The 16,262-nt window shown below is 33.3% G+C and overlaps 2 protein-coding genes and 1 long non-coding RNA gene across 5 annotated transcripts; 1 reads left to right on the forward strand and 2 right to left on the reverse strand.

Moving 5' to 3' along the window:
* Nucleotides 1-595: 595 nt before the first annotated feature.
* On the forward strand, nucleotides 596-5,694 carry LOC116120177 (LIMR family protein At5g01460). The gene is made up of 14 exons (XM_031406119.1): nucleotides 596-1,042; nucleotides 1,209-1,294; nucleotides 1,903-2,018; nucleotides 2,134-2,244; nucleotides 2,460-2,558; nucleotides 2,669-2,791; nucleotides 3,105-3,167; nucleotides 3,265-3,329; nucleotides 4,043-4,152; nucleotides 4,242-4,356; nucleotides 4,462-4,527; nucleotides 4,939-5,049; nucleotides 5,137-5,203; nucleotides 5,315-5,694. The coding sequence occupies exons 1-14, from the start codon at nucleotides 693-695 to the stop codon at nucleotides 5,360-5,362; spliced, it is 1,530 nt and encodes a 509-aa protein (XP_031261979.1). The 5' UTR covers nucleotides 596-692; the 3' UTR covers nucleotides 5,363-5,694.
* Nucleotides 5,695-7,084: 1,390 nt separating this feature from the next.
* Nucleotides 7,085-10,283, reverse strand: LOC116120147 (GDSL esterase/lipase CPRD49-like). Of its 3 annotated transcripts, none has more exons than XM_031406083.1 (6): nucleotides 10,091-10,283; nucleotides 8,942-9,015; nucleotides 8,254-8,390; nucleotides 7,923-7,999; nucleotides 7,686-7,835; nucleotides 7,085-7,482 (listed from the first exon to the last, which is right to left on the reverse strand). In XM_031406083.1, the coding sequence occupies exons 1-6, from the start codon at nucleotides 10,132-10,134 to the stop codon at nucleotides 7,269-7,271; spliced, it is 696 nt and encodes a 231-aa protein (XP_031261943.1). In that variant the 5' UTR covers nucleotides 10,135-10,283; the 3' UTR covers nucleotides 7,085-7,268. The 3 variants fall into 3 exon arrangements, with proteins under 3 accessions (XP_031261943.1, XP_031261942.1, XP_031261944.1); XM_031406082.1 differs by having other exon boundaries at nucleotides 8,254-8,394; nucleotides 8,942-9,019; XM_031406084.1 differs by lacking the exon at nucleotides 8,254-8,390 and having other exon boundaries at nucleotides 8,942-9,019.
* Nucleotides 10,284-12,208: 1,925 nt separating this feature from the next.
* Nucleotides 12,209-14,272, reverse strand: LOC116120149. The gene is made up of 2 exons (XR_004126504.1): nucleotides 13,378-14,272; nucleotides 12,209-12,645 (listed from the first exon to the last, which is right to left on the reverse strand). It is a non-coding gene; the product is annotated as an uncharacterized LOC116120149 (long non-coding RNA).
* Between the last annotated feature and the right edge of the window lie 1,990 nt (nucleotides 14,273-16,262).

Here is a 16,262-nt window from a genome sequence, read left to right on the forward strand (position 1 = left end):
AGGCTTCCTGCCTTGTGCAACAAAATATCCATATGAAGTGAAACCAATACTTCAAAGTCCATTTCTTCTTCCTCCGTTATCCTTTAGTCCCTTTTCATTTAATTTTTACATATTCATCCTATCAAAATTTCTTTCTTTAATTTTTATATTATTTACAAAAAGATAATCATTTATAAAAAAAAAAAAAAAATTATTTAAATGGAGGAGAAAATAGAAGACATTAACTTAGTTAAATTAGTTATTAGCTTTAAAATGCAAAAACGACACAGTTTTCTTCATTTGTCGTGGTTTACGCTACCTTTGCCACGGAATATTTAATTACGAGCCGTTCTCAGTTCTTACATGCCTTTGAAAAAAGAATAAAGAAAAAAGAAATAACGAACGCCTCGTCTCGCTGAGACAGCCTGTTTCGATACTTGTCACGGGGCTAAAAAGTGAATTTACACTAAACCCCAAACCCACCCTACCCAAATCTCTTCTTATCAACGTAATTATCTAATTTAGTCAAGGAAACTACCGTCATTTTGACCTCACACGCCAAAACCGACCCCACAAGGGCCACAACAAACCACTTCACCGGACCAAACCTCCTCCTTTTCTGATTTTCAAAAATATTTCTAGATCTACAATTTAAAAAAACAAACCCTAATTTCTTTCGATCCGTCGTTTTGATTGGAATCGAGAGGTTAGAAATGGGCGATTTTAACCTCGCTTTGGTGATCGTAGCTATAGTGGTGTGTGTTCTTGTTTTCATCTTCAATGTGTATCTTCTGGTCAACTACCAGCACCCCGACGATGCCAACCAGGCGTATTTTCCAAAATTCGTCGTCGTTTTGGGACTCAGCATTGCCGCTATTTCCATACTTATGTTACCGGCTGACGTAGCCAACCGGCAGGCGTGTAGCCGCTCGATTTACAATGGCGCGTGTAATCTGACCCTGCCGATGAAGAATCTGTGGCTCGCTATTTATATTGTGGATGCCGTGCTCGTGTTCTTCGTTATCCCCTTTGCCATGTTCTACTACGAAGGCGACCAGGATAAGTCCGTACATCAATCTAGGGTTTCTTTTTTAATTATTTATCTTATGTTATTGATATTTATTAACTAATAATAATGTGTTACTTATTTATTTCATTTTTTTTTTTATTTGTTTGCAGGAGTGTTGGGAAAAGGATTAAGATTTTTTTTTTTTTTTATTTGTTTGCAGGAGTGTTGGGAAAAGGATTAAGAGCGCATTGTTGTGGGTGATAGTGACGGCAATTGTTTGTGCTCTTGTGCTTGGAATTTTGTATGGTTAGTTTTTTTTTTTTTATATGAATTTTTGGATTTGAAATTTTTCATGTTAAATTCGAATATTTGCATGTTGTGTTAGAATTTAGCGGGATTGTAATATTAGCGTAGGTGTAGATAGTGTTATTTAGCTGACTATTATTATGTGATTTTAGGAACCTCATTTAGATGAATGACTGTATTACTTAATACTATTTGGTAATTGATTGTTTGTGAAAATTTTGTTAAACTTGGTGCGATAGGATATGTGCATTGCATGCTCTATCCTGCTGTTGTCCACTTTTAGTATTTTTAAGTGCTGGTTTAAGTAGTCATTTCAAGTGCAATTAATGGCATTTTTTGCCTAGTTTTTTAAACCAGTCGTCATACATAACTCTACTCTGTTGAGGTGTTTGTTATATCTGTGGATTCTTAGACTGCAATGTCATAGTGTCAATTGCTGTATGTTTTGAACTGATATGCATTAATTAAATACATTGATATGTTGGAATTACCAGTGGCTAGCTATTATGTTTTCACTTTTCAAGTTTGTGTACATCTTTGTTGTATCTGTGTTTTGGATTATTTTCATATGCATCTTACTTGTTTTATATGCTTTGATGGTATATTAGGCCTAGTTGGGAAGGTGGACTTCACTGTTAGGCACCTATCTTCGGCCACAACTAATTTTCCAAGTACTTGGGACTTCTCTAGCAGTCAACAATGTATTGGAAGTGGTGCACATCAGGTTATGTCTCTCTCTGTCAATTTGTGATAGAACTTGTTGTTCTGTTTGTGGGGCACAGTTGTGTGTTTGCTTGTCATACTACAATAAGCAAACTTAATCTTTTCATCTCTTACAGTGTGCAGCATATACTGCAAATTCTTCATCGGAAAAAACATGGACTATGCGTACTACATTTCCAGAATATGTTGTTGCTCTTGCTACAATTGTTGGGTCTGTACTTTTTGCGGTAAGATGATTCTTTTAAACGTCTAATTTTAGATAAGTGGGAGGTTTCTTTAAATATATCTAGTGTCTTGTTAATTTCAATAATATCACCTCTAAATTATGAGGATATGCCTTGTTTGTTGTCCACAGGGATTTGATTCCCTTCAGTATATCTTATAATTTGACATTTTGCATTTGCAAGAGCTTTTGACTAACTGCTTTCCTTGCAATTGTCAGATTTTTGGTGGTGTTGGCATTGCTTGTTTGCCATTGGGACTTATCTTTTCATTCATCCGACGTCCTAAGGCTGTTATCACTCGCTCTCAGTATATCAAGGTGCTCTGATTGTATCTATATGACCTTGCAAAGTTAAATACCTTAGCTTTGACACAGTGAAGTATATTTTTATGTTATAATGGCTTATTGGTAGTTACTTTGTTTTCTAGGAAGCAACTGAACTGGGTAAGAAAGCTAAAGAATTGAAGAAAGCTGCTGATGCGCTTCATCAGGAAGAAAGAAGTGGTTCTAAGGGTAGAAAATGGAGGAAAAATGTTAAGGCAGTAGAAAAGGTATGAAATCTTAAACCCTGAATTTCACATTTGAAAGTACATTTCTTATTTGAGTGTCAGGGCTTTTGCTTGTGCTATCTGCCTCACATCCGACTTTTTAGAATCCAAGCCTCAGAGTTTTTTGGGTTTGAAGGAGCCAATTCCTTACAAGATCTTGGTTTGGGTGAAGATTTAATAAGTTGGGTTGGGTTATGCCATATTTTTTTTTTGGTTATGCCATATTTAGTGATTGAAAGTTTGGTATTCTGATTGGCTGTCTTTAATCACTATTTGTAATGATAGGTACTTATTTTATTCTGGTATAACCTTGCAGGAGTTGCTTCAGTTGGAAGAAGATGTGAAGCTTTTAGAAGAGATGTATCCACAAGGAGAAAAGGTGGTGAAAAGGACTGGCTGACTTTGCCATGTTTTTGAGTAATTGCTTTTGAAAAATTTCTGTCGCTGATAGATAATTTGTTGCATTTCTTTGGCAGGCTGAGACTTCCTGGGCCTTGACTGTTCTTGGTTACTTGGCAAAACTTGTGCTGGGAATCATAGGGTAAGTGCTGAAATTACAGTATGTGGCTCTTTACAAGGATATTGATGATTATTGTTCATCTTTTGAAGTAATATTTGTCTTTTTTTTTTTTTTTGGCATATTTGACTTAGTATGTGTGGTTTATTTTTTATGTTAATAAATTATCACAGTTCATACTTTTAGAAAAATGTGGAAGAAAGTGCATTTGGTTCAAGGTACCGATAAGCTGTCAAAGATATGAAGATGAACTGAAGTTGAAAAATAATGGAGAATTGAATATGGTGATGTGATCAAGAAGAGCCATGCTCTTACTTATAACCATCATAAATTGTTTGATTTGAATCAATGGGTTCTGTTCGAATTTGTTGAAAGTGAGTTCAGGATACAATTCACTATTCATTTCTACAGTAGATAGGAGAATTTCATCCTTCATATCTGATTTAGAAATTAGAATAGTACCTTCCCTTCTTACATGAAACTTCAGATTGTCTGCCTTTGTCCCAATGTGCAGTATTATGATGGACGGTTACCTTATTGAAATTTTGAAATTGTGAAACAACTTTCTAATGCATATCTTGGAATTCAAGTTTTGATAAAGAGTGGTTTCCAGCAGGAAATGTGCTCCTTCAATATTGAAATTTGGCTTTGTATTCATCTGTTTTAGCTCTTGCTCTGCTTCAGTTTTCTGAAAACTGGATTAGTTATCTATGATCTTTGCCTTTCTTGTTTACCAGGTTGATTGTTTCAGTGGCTTGGGTTGCTCATATTGTCATATATCTATTGATAAACCCACCTCTTCATCCTTTCCTGAATGAGGTTTTCATCAAACTGGATGATTTATGGGGTAATGTTGTATTCTTTTTTATCTTACCTCTTTATTTTCTCTTTTTAGTTGATGAACTCATTTTGGTATGTGTTTTATGTTTTTGCCAGGTCTTCTTGGTACTGCAGCTTTTGCATTCTTCTGTTTCTACCTTCTACTTGCTGTGATCGCGGGGGCAATGATGCTGGGTCTGAGATTAGTTTTCATTACGATTCATCCCATGAAGTAATGATTTTTTTTTTTTTTTTGGTGGCAGCATTTTGTTTAATTAGAGAGAATCATTAAATTCTTTGTGATGATTGCTCATCAACTAAAGGGGCTTGTTCACAGGTGGGGAGCCACACTAATGAACTCTTTTCTTTTCAATGTGGGTCTCATTCTCCTCTGTTCAATTAGGTTGGCTTCTTTGATTCTCAAATCTTCTGTTTTAATATTATGTATAGGTTGTGCTGCTTATAGTTCATCTTGTTAGTCTAGCATATGATCATGATATTATGTTGGGTAAGATTTCTGTCTTTAAAGCATAATGATCTTATGATTTCACGTTGTCTTGAGTTCTTTAACCTATTCTTTAAGCATTTCGAGTACCTTTTTTAACTACTTATGATTCTTAGTCTTTCTATTCTGAACTTTTGTTGGAAATAATATAACAAACTGGTGTTATATGTTTTTAATAGAAAGTTTTTTATTCCTGTTGTTTCTGCTGTTTAAATTTTTAGCATGAGGCAGCTTTATGTTGTGGTTTAACAAAAATCTTGTTTTCCATTCTAATCTTATTGGCTTACTTTTTTGGTTTTTGGACTTCAGTGTGATTCAGTTCTGTGCGACAGCATTTGGATACTATGCTCAAGCAACCGCTGCTCAGGAAATATTTGGCCACACATTGCAGTCTCTTCGTGGAATCAGATATTTATACAAGTGAGTTGGCAGCCTTTTTTTAGTGTTCTGTAGTCTGATCAGGCACTAATACTCTACTGACATTGTACAATGATTGTTGCATCACAGGTATAACGTGTTCCAAATTGTTTTTATTGTGCTAGCTGGGTTGACCTTCGTGTATTATGCTGCCTTTGTAAGTTTTCAACTCTTATTTTTGTTTGTGCACGATTTTTTTTGTTCTTGCATATATATTCTTTATTGGTTGAATCTTATGGTTGATCTTTGTCGTCTTCGAAAATCTCAGGGATGGAGAAGAAGAAAACCAAGTGGCAGGTTCCAACTGTCCAGTTAAGGTATGTTTTGCACGGAAGAGTATGCACCCATCGGGGAGCGCCTTATGGTCTCATTGCGGTGTTTTTCATAGTCGGACATGTATGGCCTAGTTTAGTTGTGTTGAATGATTTAGCGATGTAGGCATGTGTCATCCGAGAAAATTGGGTTGCTGCAGTTGAGACCGCTGTTGCTTCTACTTGTCTTTCTCCTTTTTGTATGTATTATTCTTTGTTTGATTTGTCATACATTTGGTTTGCTCATGTAATAGTGATATCCTCAGCAGATACGGAAACCAGAGCGTGTAGAACTTTACTTGATGTAATATATTGAGAACAAATTTTACGGTGAACCTATTTTCTCCGGAACCTGTTCCTTGTCCGAATACACTGCAATACCCGGTGGTGAAAGCTTGTCTGTTGGAAAGTTACTTTAACTATTTTCTGTACTCTGATCATTTGCCTCCTAACTTCATCTCAACCGTATCTATGTTTGTTTGATTCATCGCCTTCTAAATCTTCCAAGGAAGCACCAGGGAAGCACCAAATTCTAATTGTTTTAGAGTAATGCTACAGCTATCGAATAATGCGCATTGAATTTGTGGATCGAATGACGTGATTAATCGACGGTCAGGATTACATCACGTCATTTGGTGCACGAATTTGATACACATCCTTCAGTAACTGTATTATTTTCTACTGTTTTATGGTTAGCTGGTCATATACTTCCAAACCTCAAATGATTGTTATCGAGGAATCGAGATTTCTTGGATTGATCATAATTTTTCTCTATACAGAAAGGCCTGGAATTCCTATAGTGGTCTATTGTACTGACTGTCACCCACCAAAAGCTTAGCGGCTCTTTCATTTTACCATCGGAGTTAGTCGGAGCAACTAAACTAATACATGCATGAATTTGATTCCAGATTATATATACAAATTGATTCGATAATTTTGTATGGGAAGGTTATTACCATTATCACTATACTTTCTACATAAATAATGACAGTTTTTAGGCCATTATATTTAATCGTATTGAGATTTGAGATTCAATACAAATTGTACAATTATTTTATTTTGAAAATTACATAATTCTTTAATCCAAACTTACGTTAATTAAAAAAAAAAAAAAATGTTGGAGTTTTTGAATCTAGTTCATTTTATAAAGTTGAAAAATTCCATTTTTTTTTGTGACCGGGTTTTTAGATCAGTTTAAGTACACTTCAATTAATCTTTACATATTTAATAGGTAATGTAAGTTACAAATGTGATAGATGAGTACTGAATACTTGATGAGACTTGAATACAAGATTAGAGGGATTTTATGTACAAATTAAATATACAAAATTCTATATATAAACTGATTATAATATTTTTATTGTCATATTATTCATGTAAATTTATTGAATATTTATTTAGTTGACTCTTATCATTTATTTTATATTGCGGCAAATTGGGCATAAGAGGTTGTACATAAACTTTGTATATCTAGTATTATTTTACATAAAATGAATAATATTATGAATAGTTTTACAAATGTAAACTTAAAATAAACAGTGTGACAAATATGCATGATTACCCTTATTAAATTATATGAATTAATTTGTATGAAAAGCTTGTATACATAGGTTCGCACTTTTATTTATATGATATTTATTTTCCAGATTGATTATGTGACTCTAAATATTATTTTTCTTCGTAATATCCAAGAAGCTCAAACGATGACTGATGACAGCAACGGGAAGTGATTCAAGATGTTCAGTGACAAGATTTTCTTGAAGATTACAATAATTTCCAAAACCAAACACATTGCAGGCATTTTATGCTCTGCTTATTTGATAATATTGAACACATAGCAATAAGGGGTTGCATAAGATAATCTGCAAATATGAATAGCTTAAGCAGAGATTAATGGGGGCATATTAAGAGCTATTCCCACTGCATATGTCGTTCAACATCCATGTCAGATACGTTAATAGTGGTCTTTGCATCAGGGCCTATTGGATCATACAGTGAATCCTCTGAAAATTCAGTGGACAATGATTTCCAGTGTAGACTTGGTTCCCATTCTGCTTCTCTCAGGACCTTCAGAATTTCTTTAACTACAATCTTGCTCCCCTCCGGTGAAAAGTGGATTCCATCCCTGTACAAGAATCAGCCAACAGTCCAAGTGAAAAGCCATACTGAAGCAATCAGTTTATGCAAGACTTCATTACTTGGCATCATCGATATACATTAGAAATCAACATGTAAACAATATTTGAGATCAACGTGTGGCAGCAAATCTAGGTGCTAATTGGAACTCGTGGTATCAGAGACTATTATCGCGACGCAAATGTCACTTACGTGAAGCAAGTAGTTAACCAGTCATCTCGTTGCTGCACTGCAGTCCAAAGATCAATGCAATTCACATCCATCTCCTGGCAGAGCTGCAAACAAGCTTCTGAATATACTCGGCAGTCCTCATTTGTTCGGTTTACTTTTCCAAATTTCCCACTGGGTTTAAAGGTTAAGAAATTACTATTACAGCAGAAGTGTGCAAGAGAAACCAAGAAAAAGAAACAGAAGTAAGCATTGATGCACCTCAGGGTTTCCTTAATTTGTTGCTCGTTGATAGGAGGAGTGCTAAGAAAGATGATGCGCGTCGTTGGAGAAAGGCTCTGGTAACCAGAAAGTTGTATATCAGAATATTCATCAAGTAAAGATAGTCAAGAGGAAGAAATCTAATTTCCACCAGGCAGTGCTCAAGGGTGAACCAATTGTCTAACCCTTCAAATTATACTACAAAAGACTCACAATAAAGCTCTGAGCTAGAAAATTTAAGTCTGATTTTAAAATGAACCAGATTGTTTGCACTTGAGAATTTTCATTCTATTAACAAAGTATTGATCAAAGCTGGACTTTGCAAGATTACCTTGAGATGTAGAGCGATCTTCCTCATGTTTTCGATATACTCAGGCAAGGGAACATGGGGGCCTATGCCACTAGGGTGAGGGTGCATGGAGTCATTACCACCAAAATATACTATAACCAACGCAGGTTGTACAGAAGCTTCCTTGATTGATTGTAACATTACAACATTACATTAGATGTTAATGCCAATATGCGCAAAAGAAAAAAAAAAAAAAAAAAAGGATAAATCACACTAGAATCTGGAATCCTTTGCAAGAAAACAGAAGAGACCCCATATCAAGTTTCTGTCAAATCAGAAAGTTCATCCTTAACTCTGTTAGGGATATCATGATTCCTATGCAACTTTTAGATCAAACTAAACATGTTCTTGCTAATTAGATAGTTGAGTTGGTAAGAAAGCTATTCAGTATATATACAGTTAACCACCATTTGATCTATACACTACATAGCAGAAGAGGTCCAATTTTTTTTTTTTTTTTTTCAATAAATTAATTGATATATTTAAATAATAGATTTGACTGGACTGAAGCTTACTTAGTTGTGATAAGAAAGGGGTTTATTTTGAGTTTAGAATACCTAAATTATATTTAAATAACAAGGTTTACATAAAGGGTCTATAAATATTATGCTTTCAAAATTAAGTTCAACCAACCCCTAGGGTTTTCTGAGAAAAACTACTCTCTAATTACCTTGGGAAAAATTTGTTCTAGTACTTGTAGGCCACGCCTTGAATTCCAACCACAGTATCCTCGCAAAAGTATGTCTGCCTAACACATGAAGCTCAAAATCAGTTGTACTTCTAAGAAATGAATAGTGCTCCATCAGGTCGCAGTTAACAAAGAGAAAAAAAATGTTAAATGAAATTTATAATACTTTAAAACAGAAGTTTCTAACAGTGAAGTGATAATGGAAACCATCACTGGCTGACCTGATGATAAAAGAGCAAAAGAAGGTTCTATGAGCTCTTTAGTTCGAGTCCTCTCAAACACTAATAGGGGCGGCCACTGGGGTTCTTATCCGGTTGATAGTTTTAGGATTCCGGGAGATTAGTTAAAGTGCGTGCAAACGAATCCAAAACACCCCAGTGATTATAAAAAAAAAAAAAAAAAGTGATAATGGAAATTTTGGGATGTTATCACTAATCACTATCTACCCTCTCTGGAAAGTGCACTTCTAAAACTAGTCACACATTTATAATTAATTATTTGATGAACAAATTCCCTTATTTGATGAACAAATTCCCACTTCAATTAGAAAAAAAGTTGAAAGGTCAGTGCTACGGAACCACCACAAATTTAACTAAAAAGCAGCTGTACCTCTTTCCTTCTGTATCAAATTATGGTATGTTGGGCAGATAATGTGTTTTTAATTTCAGAAATATTTCTGGTGCATGCAATGCATCCTTACTTTGTATACAAACATGATTAATCTATAGACTTAAGTCCCAATGAAAAATAAAGAACAGTATGTCAAGAAATGTGGACTCCACCACTAACAATGGCTAAGATAAGATGACATACACAACAGTACAAAACTTGGCAGAGAAAGGAAACACAGACAATATTTGGCAATACAAACTTAAACAGACACAACAAAAGAAGCAAAACAATAAACGCAAATCTAATTTTTCCCTGTGAAAAAGTAACAAGAGTTTCGAGGATAATGCTCTCAACAGTTCTTGACAAAACCTGTCAAAAATGATTTCCATGTTTTGAATCAAAAACCATCTTTTCAATATTATTTGTATCTTATCCTGTCAGCCACAACAAGAAACTTCAAGTACAGCACAAACAGATAAGATAGAGAATCAAAAAGGGTTTATGATGATGCGGAAGTACCTTACGAGCATATATGTCGGCCAGAATTGAACCCCACCCTTCATTACTGAAACTGAGCTGCACTATGGACGACCCAAACAGCACAAACTGAGGCCTCTCCGGTCCAACCATCTTTCTCTTTAATACTTCAAACTTATTCAATTGGCAGCTCCTATTTTTATTTATTATTATTTATCGTTTGGAAGATGGAGGGCTGAGATGAGAGACAACAACACAAGACAAAATAGCAGGTGAAGCAGAATCAGTTCTGTTTGGCCAATTTATTTTAAAGTAAAAATTTGTTGGGGAGAGGGCGGTCCTTCGGCTTTTTGTGGCCATGCTTTGGTTCTCCAATATCTTTTTATATTTTAAAAATGTCACTCATCCAATCAATCATTGAATTAGGTAATTTAAATTTTTGAAAAGAATATAGAAGTAGAAAGTGATTGGTTCCAACGATGTCACGATATAAAAGTAATAATTCAACAACTCTCTTTTTTTAAACTTTTTTCAATTCACAATTAATTAGTAAAATCTATACAAAACTCATGTAAATTCTGTTATAAACTGATCAATTATAAATTACAATTAATTAGTGAGATTTATATAAAACCAATTATAAACTAATTAATTATAAACTATTACATTAAAATTGAAAAAAAAATTATAAGAGATTTTGTTATGTATTAGTAAAATTTATACAAAACCTATGTAAATTCTGCTATAAACTAATCAATTACAAACTACAATTAATTAGTAAGATTTATACAAAGACTTATATAAAACCTATTATAAACTAATCAATTGTAAACTATTACATTAAAATTGAAAAAAAAATTATAAGAGATTTTGTTATGTATTAGTAAAATTTATACAAAACCTATGTAAATTCTGCTATAAACTAATCAATTACAAACTACAATTAATTAGTAAGATTTATACAAAGACTTATATAAAACCTATTATAAACTAATCAATTGTAAACTATTACATTAAAATTGTAAAAAAAAAAAAAAAAAGAAATTTATAAGAGATGATTGTTATGTAGTATTTTTTGATAATGGAGTATCATTGAGTGGGGAGATTTGGTTGACAAAATTTTATAAGTGGAATTAATATAAACTTATAATTCTCAAGAAAAGAAAGAGAATAAATTTTCATAACTTTCTCTCAAATTCACTACTACTAGAGAAATTCACTACTATTTTTAGTTTGTTCCATGACAAACTATAGGCTATTTTATTAAATATAAAATATAGAAAACCCCTATTAGATTGTCAGATAGTAGTAAAAAAATTCTATAAACTCCTGTAAGTATTAATAGAAATAATTTGACTCATATTTGACCAATAGTTTTAAAACATTGAAGAATTAGTTTAAATACACACAAATGACCTAATATCCCTGAATAATTTAAAAAAAAAAAGAACAACATAGATGGGAAACGGATAGACAGATATACCAAGTAGAATCCAAAAAAATCCAAGTCAGCCATGAGAAACAAAAACCATATAATATTAAGGAATATAAATACAATCCGTATTTTAATGTATCAAACGTCAATTTATTGTATAATTAGGTAATATTATTAAAATTTTAGATAATAATAATCTTAAAACAAGAAGAAGATCTGAGTGGATTCGAACCAGAATCCTCTCAAAACCCCAAATCTGGAACTGTTGAGCGCTCTCACCATTTTGAGCTTACAGATCTTTACAATCACAAGCACCCAAGAAGAATTTATATTTCATTCAAACGATTTTTCACATTTCACAAAGGAAAAAGAAGCATCGAACCTCAGAGAATTATAAGAACAAGATGGCCAAATGCTGCCATTGTTACTTAATGACCATTGCAAGTTCAATAACCGGGTAAAAATTTTCATTGAAGTTCAAAGTGCCCCCACTCATGCCTAGTTTTATAAGAACACATTAACATAGTCAAAATTACGTAGAGAAAAAATGTAATAGCAAATTCTCTTAAGGCACTAACAATTTAAAAATAGGCAAATAAATATCTTAACAAGAGGTGTATCATATCTAACTTATATAAACAAAGCATATCCGAACAACATAAAAATCAAAGCTACAAGAAGGCATAACTAATGAAGGGAAGCAAATATTTACCTCTCACAATAAGTAGTATAAAATGAAATAAGATTATAAATACATGAATTAGCGAATGTGTCAAAATGCAACAGAGCAATAACAACAGTAAAACCATAGATGCGAACATAAAGTGGCTAAAATAAATCTGTTATTCATTACGAATAGAAGATCCATTAACTTGCCCCCAACAACCTTCGTATAAGAAAAACCTTCTGCTACTCCATATAGCTTTTTATTAGAAATGCCTGATGACTCAATCACAAAAGATATAACCCGCTGCCAAGGCCCCAAATAACTTCAAAATCTGAAAGATTAGAAAACTCAAAAGCTCCCAAGCAAATTGACGGATCTGTAAATGTAGTAACGTACAACTTCCCTTTTTCTCCAACACAATCCTAATGCCAGAAAATCAGCTTCCCCAGTTAATGATTTATATCTTCTATCTGAACTTTTCTTGCAGGTCCCATGCTTCCATTGACGAATCAGGAACAAAGACTTTAGGCTCGAAAAGAAATTCAGCAAATAATATGATGACACAATATAGTTGATATATGTTTCGAAAAAATAACAGTTGAAAGAGCCAGAAGCTAGCAATTTTAGAAGCTACATTTTCAAGAACCATAAACTTACACTCTCAATGATGCATAACTGTCAGCAACATTCACACAGACAATTAAGAATTTAATTGAGCTGCAATAATACCAATTTGGGCGTTTTCCATAACAATTAGTTTGTAAAAAGATGTTTTATAAGACATAATAGCTATTCAATTAGGTTTAATTTAACCAAAAGTAAATATAGTAAATTGTAGTTAGAAACTCTTAAGAAATGCAAGATGGTTCACACAACCCTATGGTGCTGTCTTTTACATTCCCATTATCAAATGACAATGGTACTGTGGTGTACTGTACCAAAGTGAACAATAAGAACCAAAATAAGATGACTTCCTTGGAGCATATTGTCAGATGACAAAATCATTAGAGAATATTGTACGATAACAAAATTGTAAGAATTTGATTGTCTTGGAGTACATAGTAAGCCGTAATGGGAGATGGTTGATATCAAAACCTCATGTTGATCGACATGCCACACTGAGACTCAACCCAAGTGAGAATGTTCAAATTGAATTAATATTTGTCATATGCCATTTTTTCCCATAATTGGACAAAGTATAAAGGTTAAAATTTGGCAGAAATTTACCTCCAAGTCTTTTGAGTAGACCACAGTTAATGCAGCAGGATCCGATCGTAGCATGTGTTCAAAACCTTAATTCCATGAGATGTTGCTTATAAATCCGACCACTCAGGTGCATCAGGAAGAATAATACTATGTGCACTAACCAATTTATACTAATCTAGGTACTAGCACTGAAAATTTGAAATTTTTTTTTTTTTTTTTTTTGAAAATTTCAAATTTACAATGTTAGTACTTGGATTAGTACAAATTGGTTAGTACACATAATAACAAGTTTATGAATCCAAACAATGTGATGTATGTGGTGCATTTGGATGGTAGTACCAAATTTGATGAAAAGAAATAGAGGCAACGAAAGCACACACACAACACACAGAGGAGAGAACCCGGGCAATCCCGTGCGAACTCCCCTCGAAACCACAAAAACAAATTTTTTATTAAGATTTGTGTGACCTGCCATGCAAGCGCACCTGTCATGGCAAAGGTCGGATGACAAAACCAGGACTCAACCCCCTACAAAAGGGCTTCTTTATCCCAGTACATCTCATGCGTCCATCATCACAGCTTCATCCCATTTCGCTCCTCATTTTAATAGATTATACAACCAAATTATCCGCTACATCACTGGCTGAAGAATGTCCATCAACCACTGCCTCCATAGAACCTCCCCATGCAGCTAAAACCTAACGGGAAAAAAAAAATAACCAACATATAAGTCCAAAAACTCTCGGACGCACCAAAAAATAATTAGAACTTAAACACTATTTAGAAAGAAAAAGATAGCGTTTCAAGCTGACATATAAGTTATCTAAACAAAGAATCTGCGACTTAAGACGAAACTGCGTCAAGACTCAAGATAATAAAGATCGTTTATCTTTTGATCAAGTCAAACTCAATCAATTAAATATCCAAAACAAGACTCGATTTAGGAAGCAAATTCAGAAGCATCATGAATAATCGAGAAATATCATTGTGTAATATACAGATCATTCTGTACAAGATAGGAGTCATGATTAGCAAATTGACTTATAATGCAAATAATCTGTGAAATCAGCCAACAAACTATTAATTAAATAAATTGTTTAACATTCTATGATAGAGAAAAAAAAAATTACCTCAAACAAATAAGGCGCAACGGCAGAAGATTTAGGAAAGTCCAGGTAAACAAAAAAGAGTCTTGACCTCTTCATCCATGAAGCATGGCGTCGATCTCAGAGATAGAATCCCTTACCGCACGATGTTTCAAAATATTATTCTCAAAAAAGAACATATTAGAATTAAGTCACAGCTGAAATAAAACCATACGTTTGATAATTATGTGCAAGAACCAGAGAATTAAGGATCTTAACAGATAACAGATTTTAACCACCTCTTTAACAGACACAAATTTCACCACCTCTGTACAAGAATTAGAGAATTAAAGATCTTTAAATTAACCAACCTTGATTGAAAATCATAAACTCAGAACCTGGTCAGAAACACAAGGGATTATGAATTCAATCTCGAGATGATGATTACTTCTGGATAAGAACGAAGAAGCCGTACCTCTCGAAGAACAAGCCATGAACATCGAATCCGAAGAGACAGAGAGAGGAAAACTTTAAGATGACCGAGTTATAAACGAAAACAAAGGATTTTATATAATGATTTCTGTCAGGCGGTTAGAGAGATGGACGGTTATGAGTTAACGATTATTTCGTAGATCGACGCCTAATATACATCTACGTGGTTGACTTGGTATCTTGTTTTGTAATTAGGCGGTGGTATTGAGATAAGGGTTAAATTAATTATTTGCTGGATTTTTGTTTGCTTTAGTCTTACGCCTTTGAGTACTTTTGAGTTTTGACTTTTTCTCTTAAATGGTTAATTTAGGATATTGGGAGTTTTGAGTCCTTAGCCATTGAGGCTTATGTAGCATAGCCCATTAAGTATTTGGGCTAAAAAAGTTAACTAACAGGCCCAGTCCACTGGCCCGTTGACTAGTTACTCCAAGTATCCAACAATAGCCCGGGCCTGATCTTAGTCTTCTAGAGCCATCGTAGCCGTTTAGAAAATGGCATCACCTACATGGGCTGAATGGGCCTAACAACGATTAAAATAGCCCGTGTAATTGGTTCTTTTAATGATATGGTTTTATCATTGATGATGTCTTTTGGTTGCATTGGTGACTGAGACGTTGGACATATCTTTTCCTTTTTTTTTTTTTTTTTGAAAATGATAGAGTTACTAAAGGGTGTGCACTGAAATTTGTGCACCGAATAACGTAACAAAATCATGATCGTCGATTAATATTAACTTATAATGAATCAACGGTTAAGATTTCGTCAAGTCATTCGGTGCACACCTTTCTATAACTGTAACATTACTCTTTTTTTTTTTTAGGGAGAACGATATTTTCCTAACCCAAGGTTTGGCAAAACAACACTTTCCCACTTTTCAAGTTTCAAAATGACACTTCCCACCCTTAGTTAGGTTTTGTTATGTTTTTCATTAATATTTTACTGAAAAGACAAAAATACCCTTAAATATTTGACTTTATACATTTTTTTATTATTTTTTAGTTAACCAAAAAGTCAAAAAAGAAAAATAGTTAGCCTCACCTAAAAAATTATGAATAATGCTATGGAATTGTTTAAAATTAAATGACCTTAATATTTATTTATTTATAATGTCATCTATATCTCATCACTATTATTAAATAATCTACTAAATTTATAATGTTTTTCATTTTTACCAATTAACATAGAAAATCAATATTCTTAATTAATTAAATAAACAAAGAAAAAAAATATATTTACACTTGAACTAATAAATAATCGAGTAAAGACTTTTATTTAACTTAATTTTAATTTATAATAAACTAATAAGAAATAAACTATTTAAATGTATTT

The sequence above is a fragment of the Pistacia vera genome, unplaced genomic scaffold, assembly GCF_008641045.1.
Source record: "Pistacia vera cultivar Batoury unplaced genomic scaffold, PisVer_v2 Contig927, whole genome shotgun sequence".
In the NCBI taxonomy this organism is placed as follows: Eukaryota; Viridiplantae; Streptophyta; class Magnoliopsida; order Sapindales; family Anacardiaceae; genus Pistacia; species Pistacia vera.